At 40.2% G+C, this 17,584-nt stretch overlaps 1 protein-coding gene across 5 annotated transcripts in view; it reads left to right on the top strand.

The window, feature by feature from the left end:
• Positions 1-17,584, top strand: part of LOC122534009 (teneurin-m-like) — a 294,594-nt gene that overhangs the window by 249,087 nt on the left and 27,923 nt on the right. Inside the window, exon 2 of one of the 5 annotated variants that reach the window (XM_043664253.1) lies at positions 7,468-7,635. The exons of 3 other annotated variants lie outside the window; for them this stretch is intronic. In XM_043664253.1, the coding sequence (XP_043520188.1) occupies positions 7,530-7,635 (106 nt within the window). In that variant the 5' untranslated portion in view covers positions 7,468-7,529. Of the gene's footprint in view, positions 1-5,664; positions 7,636-17,584 lie in introns of those variants that run through there. One more of the 5 variants, XM_043664252.1, reaches the window with a different exon arrangement.

Below are 17,584 nucleotides of genomic sequence, written 5' to 3'. Positions count from 1 at the left end.
ACGATCAACAGAGTGCAATTTAACCAAGTGGATATTTTATAATCTAGCGAAATCACCGGGTCCGATATCCAACGAAATTGTAACGTGTCTCATTAAAATCTAACTACCAGCAAATCACTCGCGAATCCTTTCGCATCGTTCGGTTATATTAATTCGTAATACGTACTAGCTGTGTACGCGCATTCGAATCGTTGCTCATCGCTAAAAGTGTCGCTGAAATTTTCGTTTCGCGGATAGTTGGACGTTTTTCGGCGATAAGCTCGAGCGACATCTTCCGACTTAGTATTTATTTATTTGCTTTGGCTATCGAAGTGACCGAGGGAAATATGGATGATGACCGATTATGAGATATACAGCGAAGAGCAAGTGACGGTGAAAAGTTCAATTTAAACTGATATAATTTCGTGAAAGAAGATCGCGCGACAATTCACTCGTTTTTTTTCTTTTTTTTTTTTTCTTGAAATCTCATTCCAAAACCTCCCCTTTGCGAAAATCTCTGAAAAGTATCATTAAACGACAAAAATTCAAGAAATTCCAACCAGGTAATAAAGTAAGAATAAATATATAATAAATAAAAGTCAATAAAGTAAAAATAAATATATAATAAATAAAAGTAAAATTTTTTAAACACATAAAAATTTAATGAATGCATTTATAAAGATAAATATATAAAAAATAATTCAAAATAAAAGCGAATGCCAAGAGGTTTCAATCTTCCAAATCGTACTGAATTTAATTACGAGGAAAGATTTTCGATATTTTTAGAATTTCCACAATTATCGAGAAAGGAAGTGTCATGATGTAAAATCATCTTTAAAAACACGAACTTTTGACTGTTGAAATAGAAGCTTCGATCGTCGTGTGACCTTTCTTTCATACAAAATTATATTAATTCAGATTGTCGGCAATTTTCATTGTCATTAATTTAAAGAGAAATTAATTTTCCACGGAGAAAAAAATCTCTAGGACTCCAAGTCGTACCAAGTTACGAGTCGTTCGTTTTCAACTCGCAGTGGAAGGGTTAATGAATTAATAGACACATAGCGAAGGAAGGGGGAAAAAAATGGGGGAGACTATGGTTCCGCGTAGTCAATACTTGGCCCGTTTACGCACGAGCATTCGCGTTGCCCGGTGGCCCATTCAAGTCTCGTTACGCTAACCATTCACTCGTTAACTCACTCATTCTTTTTCTCTCTCTTTCTCTCGGTCATTAATACGCGATGCATTACGAGGGCATTAAGTCGAGTGCGAATTCTCCGAATGCTTGCTGCTGATGCAAGTAAGTAATTCGCGATCTTTCTCACTTGAAGATCGGCGTGTCGAGTGAAAGTGAAGTAAAAAGAAAGAGGAAAGAGAAAAGAAAAGGTGAGAAACTCGTTCTGGCGAGTACAGGATTACTTTGCGAGGCTGAAATAAAATAATTCCGTCCGAATGTTTGAGAAAGTTTAAATGCACGAACGGGTGCATTTAATGATTTTTTTTTTTTTTTGTTAAATTTTCCAACAGACTCTTCGTCGCTGCGATCGATTTCAAGTTGTCTCTCGGTGCTTGGAAACGGTATAATCAAAGCGATTCGTTGTCCCTTTCGAAACACATTTGAAGATAAGAACCGCGGCTTCTTTTCAATTCAATTTAAATTCGTTCGTTATCGCGGCTGGCGAGCTCGAATATGTCTCGAAACGAGCGATGATCGAGCACAGTATTTTCGTCGAGCGGCCAGATGGATAAGGTCAAACCGCGACAAACGGACCGACGATAATCTCGTCCCGAGAGCCATCGACGTCATTTGCTTATTCTCTTCGCGATATCGCGCTCTTCTTTCTGTAAAAAAAAATCTCTTCGCGAGATTTCGTTCAGTATTGTGCAACCGAAAATCAGAAAAAAAGTGGAGCAATAGGAGTGTCGCTACATTAATGTGAATTATGAAGTATATTATAGATTATATAAATTACAGATTATACATTATAATAAATTATAGATTATATATAATAAATTATAATATATATCTGTAATAAATTATAGATAGTATATTATAATAAATTATACATTAATGTGAATTACGAAGTATATTATACTAAATTATAATTTTACTAAATACATATGTATTTAATTAAACACAGTATATTTACTGAAATATAATTACAATCATATTTACTAAAGTATATGTACATAATTCATAGTAGAATACATTCTTTTGTCCATCTGTATTCTTTATATTTTGAAAATTGCTTTAAAAACAATCGAGTCGATCTCGTTCTTTTTTGTTCTTTTTCAAGACAATCATCTCGAAACGAATTCGAAAATACACTCTTCGTTACAAGAATGAGAATTGCCGTAATTGTTCCCTCATTCGATTATCGTTCGTTCGTCCGATGATGGATATTTCGCATCACGCGAGATAATACGAGCGAAATAATGCAAAAATTGTTTGCGTTCGACGAGGCACTTGAAACAAAAATTGATGAAAATTGGCAGAGCCCTCAATTTTAATGAAAATCTCTCTCTCTCTCTCTCTCTCTCTCTCTCTACCTCTACCACGCCGAGGGGTAAACGATTTTCGACGCAACCACGATTGTCGTATTATCGAGTACCGAAAGGAAAAACAACCGCGGCGAAGACAATGCGGCGAATCGTCGATCGCTTTATTTATTTATTTTCGTAGCGTAAACGATAAACAAACAAAAGCGCGCGCGCTTTTGTTGGGAAGCAAGAGACAACGAACAATAATACGATGGCGGGTGACTGTGATTGACATCGGTCGAAAGAACAGAGGGACAAAGTTAAAAAGATCGCGCTGTATTTTCTCTCTTTCTATTTTTTTTTTTTTTTTTTTCTAATTGACAAAGTCTACAGGAAGGAAAATTATATATAATTTTTCACTCTCGATCCCGCTTGGAAAATCACATTATACGTACGTACGTATACACGCGCGTGTTCCTTCTTTTTTTTTTTTCTTTTCTTTTTTCATGGCCGCGTTTACAATTGCAACTGTCGTTAAATCGATAATCCATCGACACAGAAACAAGTGGCAACTTTTCCGCTTCTATTATTCCACGGCTCTTTCTCTCTCTCCCCCTCCGTTCTCGTGGGTAACTTCATTCAGAAATTACGCGCTTGAATTTTTGAACGCCTGAATTGCCCGTCAATTGGTTTGAAACCGAGCTCGATTTCATAATTCCTCTCGTTTAATCTCTCTCGTTCGAATGGTGGAATTGTTGTGAAACCAGCGACGCGACTTCTGCCCATTTTCTTCCTTTCCCTGCTCGTCCCATAGACGAACACTTGTTTGTAAATAATTTCTTGGCAATCGGCGCAGATGACAGCGCAGAATATGATATCTTTTTCCTTTAATGTTGAATTCTACGTTTACAATATAGCGCGGCGGTAATGTTTTGAATATTTATGCTTAAAGAGTGGACAGAATCCAAAGAGATAACTCCATTTAAATTGTAAATCGTAATATTTGCAGAATGAATATTTGCATAATAAGTTTTGCGCGGGATTTGCATAAAACTTCAAAATCTAGATTAATTAATTCTCTATATAGAAACAATCTCCGCCTGTTTCCTCGCTGTGTCGCGCGGAACGCGGCGGTTTTCACACGGCACCGACCCGGGATTAAATACCCGCGACAAGTCGATTTATCGTGGCCACTGCGGGGGCGTTCTTTAAATCGACCCCAGACACGACCCGTCTCCGCTCTAACTGACAGGAATTTATTCTTATAAAAACAATCGTCTCGGTCCCTTCCGGATCCGCCTGCTTAAACACTCCTCCTAATCAATCCACGCGACGACTTTTTCTATTCTTTCCAACGACTGTCAAAGAGAGGAGAAAAAAAAATCTTTTTGACACGAACAACGATCGGCTATTTCACAGGCTATTTAAAATTCACAAACCTGTAGAAAATAAATTAAATACGAGCAGACACAAGTCGCGTATTTTTGGGAGCAATGATCGCAATTTTTGAAAATCGTTGAATGGCGCCGCGGCAACGTCACCGGAAGTTACAGCGTTCGTGCATCGAGTTTTAGGTTAGGCTCGAGGTTAAAAATTGCTTTTGAGATTAAGGACTGTACTTGGGATTGAAGGGTTGCTCTTTTTATTATAATTAACACTAGAACTACCAAAGTGGTCAAAATGACCAATTTTTATAATTTTACATACTTATGACAGTGTGTGTTTACATACCCGAGTGTTCTTTAATAAAATATATTAATAGAAGAATTAATTTTTATTCTTTGTCGTATTGTTAACTGTTTTCTGTATCTGTCACTTTAATTTTAACTTCTTTGCTACGAATGTTGCACTTTAGTCGGTAGTTCTAGTGTTAAGAAACTGTAAAGATGATTGAAAATCAAGTTCACAACGTCTCAAAGTCGCAAGTTTACTTCCATTCCTCGAACACATTCTGATCGCAAACGATCCTCGTTCCAATTTCCAAAATCTCGATAGCGAGTCTGTGTATTGTACCAGTGACCAGAGGTAAAATATCGGTATTTTTAGGTTACTGTACGATTACGTTTAATGAAACCGAAATGGTATGATGCTATCAAAACGATGTCAGATCGGTAGATGTATTTCGGTATAATACCGGTAAATAAAATATTAATATATTAGAAAAGAAAATGGAGACAATGATTAAATGTTTTCATAAAGCTGCCGATAGTAAATTTAATGACGCTTTTATCCTTTATTATTTCTAATACTAATTTATCGGTGTACCTCCATACAATATCAACCACGATACTCTTACTTAATTTTAAAAGATGATCGATTTTTCGACACGTTTTTCCTTTTTCTCGGTGAAAAATGACTAATTGTCGTACGTCGATAAATCGAGAGAGGAGTTAAAACAACGATTAATCGTAGAATGAAAGAATATTCCGCTAAATTACTTAAAAAAAATTACTGGAAATATGCCTAAGCGATATATTATTGAAGTTAAGGGCTACCTAACAAAATATTAATTATCGTTTATGTTAACAATTTTCAGGTTCATATATTGTAGTAGTTCTTCAAATGTCCGAATATTTTTGCCACGCCACATTTCGACATAGTTCAGTTTATTGTTTGATATTAAGAAGAGTATGTGCAGTAAATAAATAAAATTTACGTCACTGTAAACTATAATGAATGTTCTACTATACTATTAAAAAATTAATCCAAATTTACTATTATAAACAATCGTAATCCACAACAATATTTCGAATAGCACGACGTCCGAATATTAATAAGAATCACTGAGTACGTAGAAAATGAAAAATGTGTTTTCGTCAGTAAAGTGGTACCGTAAGTTGGACATCAAATACAAACCGATAAAATATGTATAAAAATACCGGTATGACCGTCTTTGGTATCGATTTTCCAAATAGCGATTCTATTACGATAATACAGGAGCAAATACCGGTACAATACCTAAACCTCACAATATATCGGTGCCAGTCTCTGAGTATAATACCTCAAAATATTTCGGTTTTCAGTCTCTGTATTGTACTCTTTCGATAACGATACTTTCCAACAACTTAATCGTATTCAACGAACGTCGTAGAGCGAAAAGAAGCGAAAGGGAGTAAGGAAGAAAGACAAGAAGACGTCAAAAAATAGAAAAAAAAAGGAAAAAAAAAATACGAGGCAAGGAAGGGAAAGAAGGCGAAAGCGGCGTGGTCGCAGGAACGTCCCGGAGGAGCGTCTTCCGATGGAATCCACTGCAGCATCGGTGAAGTAGTGGTTGCTGCGATCGTCGAGGACCGGCTGTTGTGCTTCCCCCCCACCTTGCGGTGCGCGTTCCTTACCCTTTGCGACGTAAAGGTCCTACGGGAACCATCCCCTACCGCTGACTACAGTCCCCCTGCCTCGCTCGTTTGCTCCCCTCTACGTTTGCCTCTCCTCTCTCTCTGTCTCTCTCGGCGCTATCCGCTACAGTGTCGGGAGTCATCGGCTGGCCCTGTATCCTCAGTCTGTCAGTGACCGCGCAAGCGTGCGCATCGTCCTCGTTTTCTGAAGCGTGCGTGTATGTGCCTCCTGGTGGTGATTGTGTGTCGTGTGCAACCCCTCGCGGGAGGGTATTTTCATCCCTCGATCCCACGAAGACTCGGCGAAGAAAACGGCTCGGCGTGACTGGTTGTAAATACTCGAGTCGAGTTCCCGGTGTTGAGAACGTGAAGGAGCCGAGACGTTGAGCGACGTCGCTGGCCGACGTTGACGAATTTAGCGAGTTTCTTCTCTCTTTTTTTTTTTTTTTTTGAGTTCGACGGAGAGCGAAAGTCAAAGGATTATCGATCAGGTGGATTGGAGGAACACGAGTTCGGTTCCTTTCAGCGAGTGAAAATTTTCTTCTTCTCCGACGATTTGTCGAATCTGCTGCCAGCGAAAATTAGAGAAGGAGACTAGAGACTTTCGATAGATTCTCGGAAGAAAAAGAAGAAGAAGGAAGAGAGAAATTTTTGGGCCCGCGTCGGAAGCGGAGGGTATAACAGGTGCACGAGAGGGGGAGTAATTCCACTCGCAACTTTCCACGGTGCTCGGTCGTATTTCACATGAACACGCGACGACCAAGTTTAATTTAGGATTCGCGGCGGAGTTTCGTGTGTACTTTGCCGTACGTAGACACCATCCATCGACGTCTCGTCGCCCCCGATGCGATCCCTTTGAAGTCCATACCGGAAAGGATCATTTGTGCGAAGGTCGCCGAACCTTCGAAATTCTCCGCTCTCCGTTCTCGAGGCTCGGGGAAAATTTGTAGAACTTGAACAGAGCTTGGAGACAGCGACGATCGGTGGGTGTGTGTGTGTGTGTGTGTGTGTGTGTGTGTGTGTGTGTGTGTGTGTGTGTGTGAAACGTTCGTGATTGAAAAGAGTGGTCGAGCGTGTGTGTCAAAATTTTGGACAAAGTTTCTTCGAATATTGATAATTGAAGAACGGTTTTTTGATCGAAGAGAGACTTGTCTGAGTGAAAAGTTCGAGCACGTGTCTTCTGTTTCACGAGCAACAACTTTCCAAGGAAATTTTCATTTATATCGAGAATTCGCGACGAGAAGAACAAGCAAAACAGCGGAGAAATCGCGAGTGTGAAGAGCTCAATAACGCGGCCGATATATTTGATTTTTATTTACATTTCGTTTTACCGAAATTATTAATCGACCTACGAGAGTCGGAAATTCGTGTATCGGAAACTGAACGTCCGAGTGAACAAAAAGAAAGACAAGGAAGATCGTCTGGAAATAGATGAAGAACAACTCTCTCGACCCTCGAATTCATCTATATTTAAAAGGACGAAGAAGAAAATAGAATCAATGAATGAGAAATTTCTACGCTAAGAAAGAAAAGAGTGAGATTGACGCGAGTGAAAGAAGAAAATTCTTCTGAAAGCGGAAGACGTCTTCATCGACATAACGTGGGGGCCTTATCGTCCGAAAGTTTCGCGATAAATGATCAATCTGGTGTTGCCGGTGGGCCAGGAAGTCAGCCGGCGCGAGTGCGTGTGAATGTCGTGTGGTCGATGACGAAGAAAATTGAAAATTGGCCTCAATGTGCGATCCCACGGCGTTGTTGGACCTAGTGCCGAGCGAGGGATTACTCAAACGGCCGTCCATGGACTATAACGAGTACACGTATTGCTACGGTGGTGGTCGAGGTGGGTGGTATTCTTCCCTTGGCTTCTTCGCGTCAGTTTTTCTCCGGTGCCTGAGAAACCAGTCCAGTTCCAAGCGGTTATTCGTCGAACGAAACCGTGCTGGATTTTCCCTCCAGTGCGTCTCGCGTTTCTGACGATTATCGTCGCGACGTTTTCACATTCGGAATTCAGAAAATAGAATCAATGAATGAGATAATTCATACGCTAAGAAAGGAAAGAGCGTGTTCACGCGTGTGTGTATGTGTGCGTGTACAAAGAGGAAAAAATTAAACGTGACGCGATGTCTGTCAATTTTGATCGAAGGGTCTCTAGAGTTTCGTTGATCCTACAATGTTAATGCACGTGGACGTTCATTCTCGAAGAAATCGTGGTTTATTGCCTCTTGGAATTGGTGACGTTCTTCTAATTTATAATTTCGGTAAATATCCGACTGGACGCTTGGTTAATTTTAGCAAGGCGTTTTCTGTCCGTTGTAATGGCGAAATTAACCGAACTACAAAGCGAGAGAGGAAGTGTTCCTTGTTGGGAAATTGTTTCATCTGAGAGAAACGGGGAATTTAGTATAAGTTGGAAAGATTCGAATGTTTTGTATCATGTTTCACCAGCTAGAAAGAATTTAAAACATTATATATATATATATATATATAAAACACACATCAGACATGCATCTATGAAACATTGAAATATCGCGCATCGAAGGGGATGCTAGAATTAAAAAGAAAACGAAAAGAAACGAGGAAAATTCCGAAATCACGATCACGGAATGATAATGAAAGACTCGATGGCGGTGATACACCCTCGCTATCTCTCTTGAAATCTGGCAAAAATCCTTCGGGCGAGGGTGGCGCGGCATTTCCCACTTGGGCGCATGAAAAATTTCCACGTGTCACGATTTGAAAACGTCAACGTGACAAATATGTTCGGCGTGATAATGCAGTTGCGTGACACCGCCTTGCCAATCTCTCTCTCTCTCTCTCCCTTTTTCTCTCGGGTAGCTCGGGAGATGTTTTCTTCATCCCGGTCTTTTTTCCGCGCTCGCGAGCAGCACAATCAATTTCAGTCGAAAATTCCCGCTTTATTCTCTCGTAGGCATGGCATATTTTCTCTCCTGTGAAACACCGTATACAATGGAACAGCGTGGAAAAGAGTAGAAAGAAAAAAAAAAAGAAATATGTGGAGCCACGCGCGTATCATCGATGGCGCTCCTCCTCCCCCGCGCGATACGTGAACAAAAGGAAACTCTCGTCGAGGAAGACGTCTCGCCGATCGCTGAAAATAAAGAAGTCGATTCGGTGGGAATTAATCGAATAATTGACTGACGGGAGGAAATTATAGCGATGGGATTGGATTTAACGTGGACTGGTGGAGATTTATTCGCGGTATGATAATAACATAAATATACATGTATATAAGATCGATGAAGTGATAAGAAGGAGGTGATATTGATAACATAATTGACTGACGTTGGAAAATTAACAGCGACGGAATGAAGTTTAATACGAGTATGAATGTAACAACGGTGCAGCAACGTAGTTTAATACTTTTATAATTGTATAAAAGTGTCTATAATAATATAAAAGTGATTAGTTGAAATTGAATCGTTATCATCTGGATATCTGTTCGTTTGCATAGGTTCAAAATTGCCCTAAAACGCGAGATTCGAAATGAAACGTAATGTTGTGATATTAACATTTCATATTGAGATCTCGTTTTTTTTTTTTTTTTTCTTTTTTTAAATTACACGTTGAATTTAACTCGTTAATTTCTACTTCAGGCGAGCAAATGAAATTTCTGATAACTAATGGAATTAATGCAGAACCGATCGTCAATCATTAAACAACGTTAATAAAACTTCTCCATGCATATTTAACTTGGCTCGCAGAGTTCTCTCTCGGTCGTTTCGATTTCAGACAGAGCTAAAACGAAAGAAAAAAACATTCTCGCGCGCGCCACCCTAAAATGGCGGCAACCGTTTAATCCCGCCGGCGCGGAATATGAAAATTCCTCGGTTGCGGCGCGTATATTATACTTGATAAATCACGGGGGTCGCGTCAACTGTCGCGGCGCGAGAACATCGCGTAAAATATTCAATGGCGGGCGGAATTACGGCCCGTGGGAAACGGGGAAACTTTTAAGGGACGCGTCGTCCTCGTTGCCAATTAAGAAGCGCGAGCCGAAAGAAAGAAAGAAGAAACGAGGGGGAGAGGACGTCGTTGGGTTCACCCTTTTTTGAAGAGGAGAGGCGATGGGTCTCGGGGCACTTATCACCATTTCTGGTTCATGCAAATCGCCGGCACGCTAAATATATCCCCGTGTAAATTCATGCGCCGAGGCCTCTACACCCCGTGTATCGATTACCACCGCGAAATCTCGGCTTATCCACCGATCGGCCTGCTGTTCGCGTGATAAAACCCACCCCTGTCGACCCCTCTCCACCTCCTCCACCCTCTTTCTCTCCTCTGTGCTCTGTATTTCGAGCGACGATCGATTTTTCCCGGTGCAACACTTTCGCTGGTTTTAGAAACAAGCAGCAGGACTTCCGACTCTGCCCTCCCCCCTGCTTCTTCTTCAAGGAAGTTTCATCTTTTCGGATCTGCTCTTCTTCTTCTTCTTCTTTTTTTTTTTTTTTCTCTTGCAACACTTTCTCTGTGAAAGAGGTGAAATTACACGAAACTATTTAGAGGCTGAGTGTGTATTTTAATAACGAAATATACCATCTATATTTATTGTGAATAGTCGTTCATAGAGAAGGCACAAATGAATTTTTCTTTGCGCAGGAGCGAGTATCGCCGATTACGTTAAAGATTGTTTACGCAGTGAAATTGAAACGTTTGAAACCGTACATTTTGACACAAACTGCGTGGAATATCACGGAAAAATCAAAATCAAACACCAAATTATAGTATGTTCAATTTAACCACGATTTTTCTGCATGTATTCGATCGATTGATTCTTCGGGGAAGAAGAATATATTTTTATTTCCTCTGGAAACAATTCCTTGAATTGCGAGTATCACTAATTATTAGAAGGAAAAAGCTTTGACGTGCTTTTGTTTTTAAATTTCTTTCATCTGCGTCGAACAGCACGTGACAATGGCTAACGCGATTTTCCGGATAAGTGGAGTTGAGCTAAACTCCGGGCGCGGGCTTTTATTTGAATTAATTTATCGCAACACACGATATTTTGCAACGTTAAACGCAATAATGACTGTTCCTGACGTCTTTTGTACAGTTTGATTAATCACTTCTTGTTTCCCGCCTGAAATTATGTGACTATGCATTTTGTACCTGCGAAACTATAAAATACCCTCGCTGAACTTTCTCATTTCACCTGACGTAGAAACTATTACGTACACGATCTCTCTCTCTCTCTCTCTCTATCTCTCTGTGCTGTACACTTGCCTATAAGTTACTAGAAATTTGCCGTGCAGTTCTGAACAAAGGTGGGGGGGAGAGGCGCGTTTATTAAGATACAGACCCTTAAAGGGACAGTGTTATTTATATTTCCCTCGGCGATCTTCTTTTCACGCTGTTAACCGAAGCACGATGTAAATTGAGTTCCCGTAGTTTCTCTCGGCGAGAAATTGCGCGCGGTGGAGTTCTTAGAGAGAATAAAAAAAATAGTGAGACGTGGACGTGTAGTACATTTCTTTGCTGTTCCAAAGTTTCTCTCTTTGTCAATCATTAGACCAAAAATCCCTCCCCGTAGAAATTCCCCCGACGAGCAAAGTTTCGGTAAACGGCGGGAGGAGAGGGGCAAAGATCGATCCGACCGTGATCTACTTTGAACGAGAACTGATATCCCAAATTAATATCCCTTTAAAACGCCGCGCCGTAACTTGCCCAGCTGGTGTTTGATATCCCGCCGACCCCGGCCCCGAAGGCAATTTGATTCGCTCTCAATTGGCAGCGATCGTTGGCAGCTGCACTTGAAACGTCCGCGTCAAAGTGTCAATAGACTAGGAGGCCAGCAACAGCGGTAGCAGCCGGTAGCGATAGTTACAAGCCTCGACCACGCGACGCCTTATTATGTAAATTTAATGACGTCGCGGGCACGGTGCACGCGCGCATGCGTGTCCGTACACCGACCTTAGGCTTCCGCCGTGGAGGGAACACCTGATAAACCGCGCGACATTTCGAAATGTCAAGCCTGATAAAACGCAGCGGCGACCTCCGACCATCGCGGTCCTCTCACGAAGACGCACCGCCGCGAACTTTCTTCCCGATCGTTGGTACGATTGCGAGGAGAATAACGCGATATGCTAATTTGTGCTGTTTCACTTTGCGGGAAGCTCGGCTGAAATTTAGTGTTTTCTTTTCTTTTTTTTTTTTTTAACTAGTAAGTTAAGCGTCCCTCTCAAGAAACACACATATTCAAATTTTATGAATAATTTCAAGGAATGTATATTTTAAAATTTTTCACTCGAAACTTTGAATATTTTAAAATTTTTATTCAAGAAACGTATATTTTTGAATTTTAGAATAGAATTTCGGGCATACTGCGAATAAGAGAAGAATTTAGTTACATAATTGAAGTAGTTGTTTTGAGATTGTTGACGTTTGATGTTTCTTAGAATTCTGTTCTTTTTAAACCAGTAAATAATCATTAAGCGTCTCTTAATTTCAAGAAACGTATATTTTAAAATTAAACTTTAAAATTTTCAACTCAAAACTTTGAATATTTTAAAATTTTTATTCAAGAAACGTATATTTTTAAATTTTAGAATATTTTAGGCAAACTGCGAGTGACAGAAAATTTAGTTACATGATTGAAGTAGTTGTTTCGAAACGTTTGATGTTTCTTAGAATTCTGTTCTTCTTAAACCAGTAAATAATCATTAAGCGTCTCTTAATTTCAAGAACCATATATTTTAAAATTTTGGTGTGTGAGTAAGAGAGTTAATTGAGGTAATTGTTTCGAGACGTATCTTTTAATGTATCTTTTTTTTTAGAATCGCGAAAAGTATGTTGGAACCAAGCTTGTTGAAGATCTCTTCTTGGAAAGTTTTTACCGATGGAATCTTTTAATAACGCTTGTCGCGAGTAATCCGTAGGACTTTCATGTAAACGGAATATTAAAAGGTCAGAGCTTGAACAGGCTTCGTGCACAGCGATCGTTCCAATTACGCGCGATATCAAGTAGTATATCAATTTTCGAGGCTCAATTACCTGTGTTTAAATATAGAAAAATTGATTGTTCGAGGTGCTTTGACGAAAGCAAATCTGCATTATCGACGCGACGATCGTTCGCCGTCGGTATTGTCGCTGTTTCCTCGCGGGTCTTTCAAATTTTTCCGACGTCTCTCACCTCCTCCCATTTTTCGACTCTCGACTACATAACGCGTCCGCGTTCAACTCATTCGCCGGAAACTGTTTCAAGTTTCGAAGCGATCGGGCAGAGGTTCGTCGCGCTACGCTCCTGAATAGCAACCGTAACGATCCTACGTAGAAACGTGACGAGGAGGGAGGGGGAGGGAACGAGTCGGCCAGTTTGTACTCCTTCCGCTTTTCCGCCGGATTTCGTCGTCGACGAATTGATTCGGGAGAACTTTCGTCGGAAATGAACCCTCGTAAAAACAAACTGTGTGTATCGCGAACACGTCTCTCTCTCTCTCTCTCTCTCTCTCTCTCTCTCTCTCTCTCTCTCTGTCGTTCGCCAGCGAGTCCCTGGTAATTTTTGTTCGATTTCCTGCGACACGGAGATTGCTGGAGAACGTCCAGCGACCGGTATGAATAACTCGCGCAGAGTACAGCGAGAGAAATCGTAAAGAGAGGAGAGGGAGATCCAAGGAATCCGTGAATCGATGAAGTGTTCCCGAAGCAGTCTCTGCGCCTGAGCGTAGCTCTGGTTTTCCTCTTCTTCTTCTTTTTTTTTTTTTTTTTTTAATGCGATACTCTCGAGTTTCTTAGGAAAATACGCGGCTGGGGGAGAGATAAGTTTCTGGAGGATGGATAAGTGGGTCGATGTTTTTGGTGGCGGTGGAAGTTTTCGAAAAGTTTTCTCCGGGAAACTGTAGATTTATTTCTCTGGAGTAAATATATCTGTACAACCATGTGTTTATTGTAGTGTCTACGTATGTACTAATTATGATATGATATGATAACAGGTCTATTAAATTTATCATTGGGAAGAAGATACATTAAAATAGTACTACATTGAACATTCAGTAATTTAATTTTGAAGTCATGTACTTACATTTATATTCTTTTTGCGACAAAATTTTAGAGTGAAATCTCGTGTCTAATTATTTTAGAATAAAATCTTGATACTTGCTGGTATTTCCAGTTACAGTGAATCAAATTAATATTCGAACACTCTAGAATTTTTACTTTATCGCAACATAATTTTGTTCATAAGAAAAAAAATATATATATATATAAAATATATATCAAGTCCGCAAATAGAATTCGAGTCAAATATAAACGATCAATGTTTCCTTTTTTTAACGATCTCCAAAGTTTCGTAAAATTATGCTTACGCCTGCAGCCATTCTTCCCCTGTCTATGTTATTAGACGTTAATCTCGTCGCGTAACTCAAGAAGCCTGCCCTCGTTACAGTAGCATTTCAGTAGTCCCTGCTCGATAATAGAAACGTTCGTCGAGGGTTGTTAGCTACGTGACGCCATGTCAATTCTGCAAGTGATGTCTTACACGCGGGGGGATGAGCCCGGCACGTGTAACCTCGCCGATTTCGTGTCGCCCGATTTGCAAATTGTCAACGAATCTTCAAACCTTAATTGAACGCTCGTATGAATCGAGTTCACGACAGAGTGGCAAGACTTTATAATCTTGTTTATTCAACGTCTTTCACGTTTTACATTTTATCTGTAATTTTCTTAATTTGTGATCATAATTAAAGCCTCACTCTGGGAAGAAGATTCATCCTTAGAAAGTGGTAGAATACTTATTTCGATGTACGATTGTCGGTATGTGATTTCAGAAAACTGCACGAGGTGGTAATGTATAAATTACAAATTATTACGAATTGATTGTGAAACTCAACGAATGAAAATTACATCACAGCAATGTGAAAATTACATTTATCTCGCATAATTATTCCGATGAAACTTCTTTAAATGCGAGTAATGTTTCGCGGCAGTCAAATGTACTGTTTGAAGAACATATCGTTCCGACAGAATTACCAAAATACGATTGCTCGAGCGGGGATTGGATAAAGAAGGAAGAGAGAGAAAGAGAGAGAGGTAGGTCTCTCCCGTGTAGCATAAGAACGGGAGTTTCAGTGCTCTCAACCCTAAGATCGTCTTCTATGACCTCGTCGGGCCTCCTTCCAATATCCACGATCTGCCAAACGCAGAATCTCTCTCTCCTAGTCTTTCTCCACCCCTCTGAAAGCCTCTCGACGACTCGCTTCTGCTTCATCTCCCGCCTTTATTTTCCTCCTTTCGTTTCCCTTTTTCCCTCATTTTGCCAACGTCTAACCCAGAAAGAGAAAGAGAGAGGGAGAGAGAGGTTGGTTAAACGACTACTGCATCGATTTTAACCTTGGCTTTGCGGATTTATTTTGGCCCGGTTCCTTTGTGCCGGCGCAAGAATGCCTGGCCACCGTGTCTTCATGAAGAAATAGCTTCCCCTTTGCCGCCAGCCTAGACAATGGACCGGCAGAGTGACACGGAACAGGAAGTTAGCCAGACTTTACCAACTAACCCCCTGTAATAGTCTCGGGGATGATGGAAAATGAATATGAAGTCGTCGGATTATTGTTCGTTGATTTTAAGGTTCCCTCTGAAAATTTTTCGCTGCCCTTTGTTTGAAAATTTACCGCTTCCGATAGGCGTGCGTGATTTGTTTGCGCGTATTCGCATCTTTATGAATAAAATTCAGAAGAGGGAAGCTAGATAGAAAATTGTTATAATGATGCATTTCGGATATTTCTTTGGGTGTTCTTTTGCAAATCACGTGCACACCTGCGTCTTCAAATTTCTTGTAAATGCATGAAGAACAAAAGTAAAATGCAGTCGAACAATTACGAAATACTGTTGGCTTCGTAATCGGCCGAAATTAATGCAAGCTCGGTGAAATTAGTCACAGGAGAAGTTCTCCGAAATTTTTGAGTTGCCAAACCTCTGGATTTTTCTCTGGGAAATTCTGAATTCCCAAATTTCTAAATCCCGGGAATTCTAAATTCCCAAACTTTTAAATTTCGAGGTTTCTAAATTCCTAAATTTCTAAACTTGCAAACTTCCAGATTCCCAATTTCCGAAATTTCTAAATCCCCAAACTTTTAGATTTCCAAACTTTTTTAATTTCTGAGATTCTAAACGCTGGGACATCTAAATTTCCAAGCTTCTACGTCCCCAAACTTCTAAATCCACAAATTTCTGACCTCCGATATTTCACAATTCCCAGGCGTCTACATTCTGAATCCCGGAAATTCTAATAGTCCCAAATATTTTTAAATACCTGAGCTTGTAAATTCCGAGAACTCCCAAAAATTTCTAAACTTATGAATTCTGCAAATCTCTAAATTATTCTACAAACTTCTAAAATTCCCTGCCGTGATACTTAAAATTCCACGATATATAATATTCCGACAGTATAAAAATCGAGTCAAAGAAATTATCATGCAAAGCAATATAAATATCAAAATAATATCAATAATGAACACGAACTTTTATTCATATTTTGTCATATTTTACAAAAAAAGAAAGTCATCCGAATCTCTCTCTCTCTCTCTCTCTCTAAAAAAAAGAAAAGAGAAACGCAACGCTGTAGGTCGAAAGCAAAATTATTCTGAAAAAATTATAAATTGATCGTGCTGACCACTTCGATAGTTCCATTGTTGAAGATGTGTCGCCATGTTACCACGTAGTTTGGAAAGTCCTCGCAGCCGAGGATCGAGAGAGGTCCCTAAATCACGTACTTTCTTCGCGTTGGCGAGCTAACGAGGCTTTACCGAGGACTTTAATTAATAGTTGGACCGCGATCTCCGATTCTATATCACCGGATTACCGAGCCAAGGCGAGCCGATCGCCCCTTCCACCACCCCCTAGTGCCTAGATATTATAAGACGATAACGTACGAGGCGAAAGCAACCAGCCAGCCAACCGAGTTATCCAGCCTATCCGCGATTCCTATCGGCTATTAATGCTACCGATTAACGAGTGCCCACATGTCAAATGCACACTCGGCCTGTTAACGCCCACGCGTTTCCCCTCCCGGTTAATTAATTCAGCGCCGATCCTTGTGTCCCCGCGGTGAATGCACGCCGCGCGGACGTATCTCGCGTCGTTTCGCGTTCGCTCGCCGGATTTATGAACGCGGAAAATAATCGGGGCCCACACTTTCCAGCTGGAACGTGTATTCGAACATTTCTGACTAAATGAACGCCGCAATCGGCGCAGATCTATCGATAGAATATATTCTTGCAAGCATGACAAAAGTTGTTTGTTGTGTAACACAAACGTAATGTGTGTTTCGAAACAATCGATTTCGATGGTAATAAAGAATTGTATACGATACCGTTGAGATACTTGAGATTAACACAGGTGAAATGAACCGATTTGAAATTTTGATTTTGTCATCATTCTACGTTTCACATAATTTCTTTCCTTGCCGAAGAAAATTACTCTGAATTGACAATTAGTAGTAAGCTGTCAGTGCTGTTTTCGTAAAATGATCTTTATTTCGTAACCGAGCATACGTTAAGTGTGAAATATGTGTTTGAACGTTCAGACGTTTATTAATAACGTTTGGTGTCTAAACTTTCGAACAGGCCGAGTCTATTATGTTTTCTGGTTCTCGAGAGATTCTACAAATCCTGGAACCCTGTAAAAATTATGACGAGGCACATCGAGGACCTGTTCTGCAGGAAAGGGGAATTTCCGATGAGGCATCAAAGGGATGCTACTTCAATTTCCAACGAAGGGGGCGGGAGAAAAAAAGAGGAAAGAATCCAGAAGCAAAAGTTTACTCGCAGGAAGTATCAATC

This window comes from Frieseomelitta varia, unplaced genomic scaffold, assembly GCF_011392965.1.
Source record: "Frieseomelitta varia isolate USP_RPSP 00005682 unplaced genomic scaffold, Fvar_1.2 scaffold_566, whole genome shotgun sequence".
Lineage (NCBI taxonomy): Eukaryota > Metazoa > Arthropoda > Insecta > Hymenoptera > Apidae > Frieseomelitta > Frieseomelitta varia.
The sequence above is the reverse complement of the archived record's forward strand: the minus strand, read 5'-3'. Positions and strand labels throughout refer to the sequence as shown.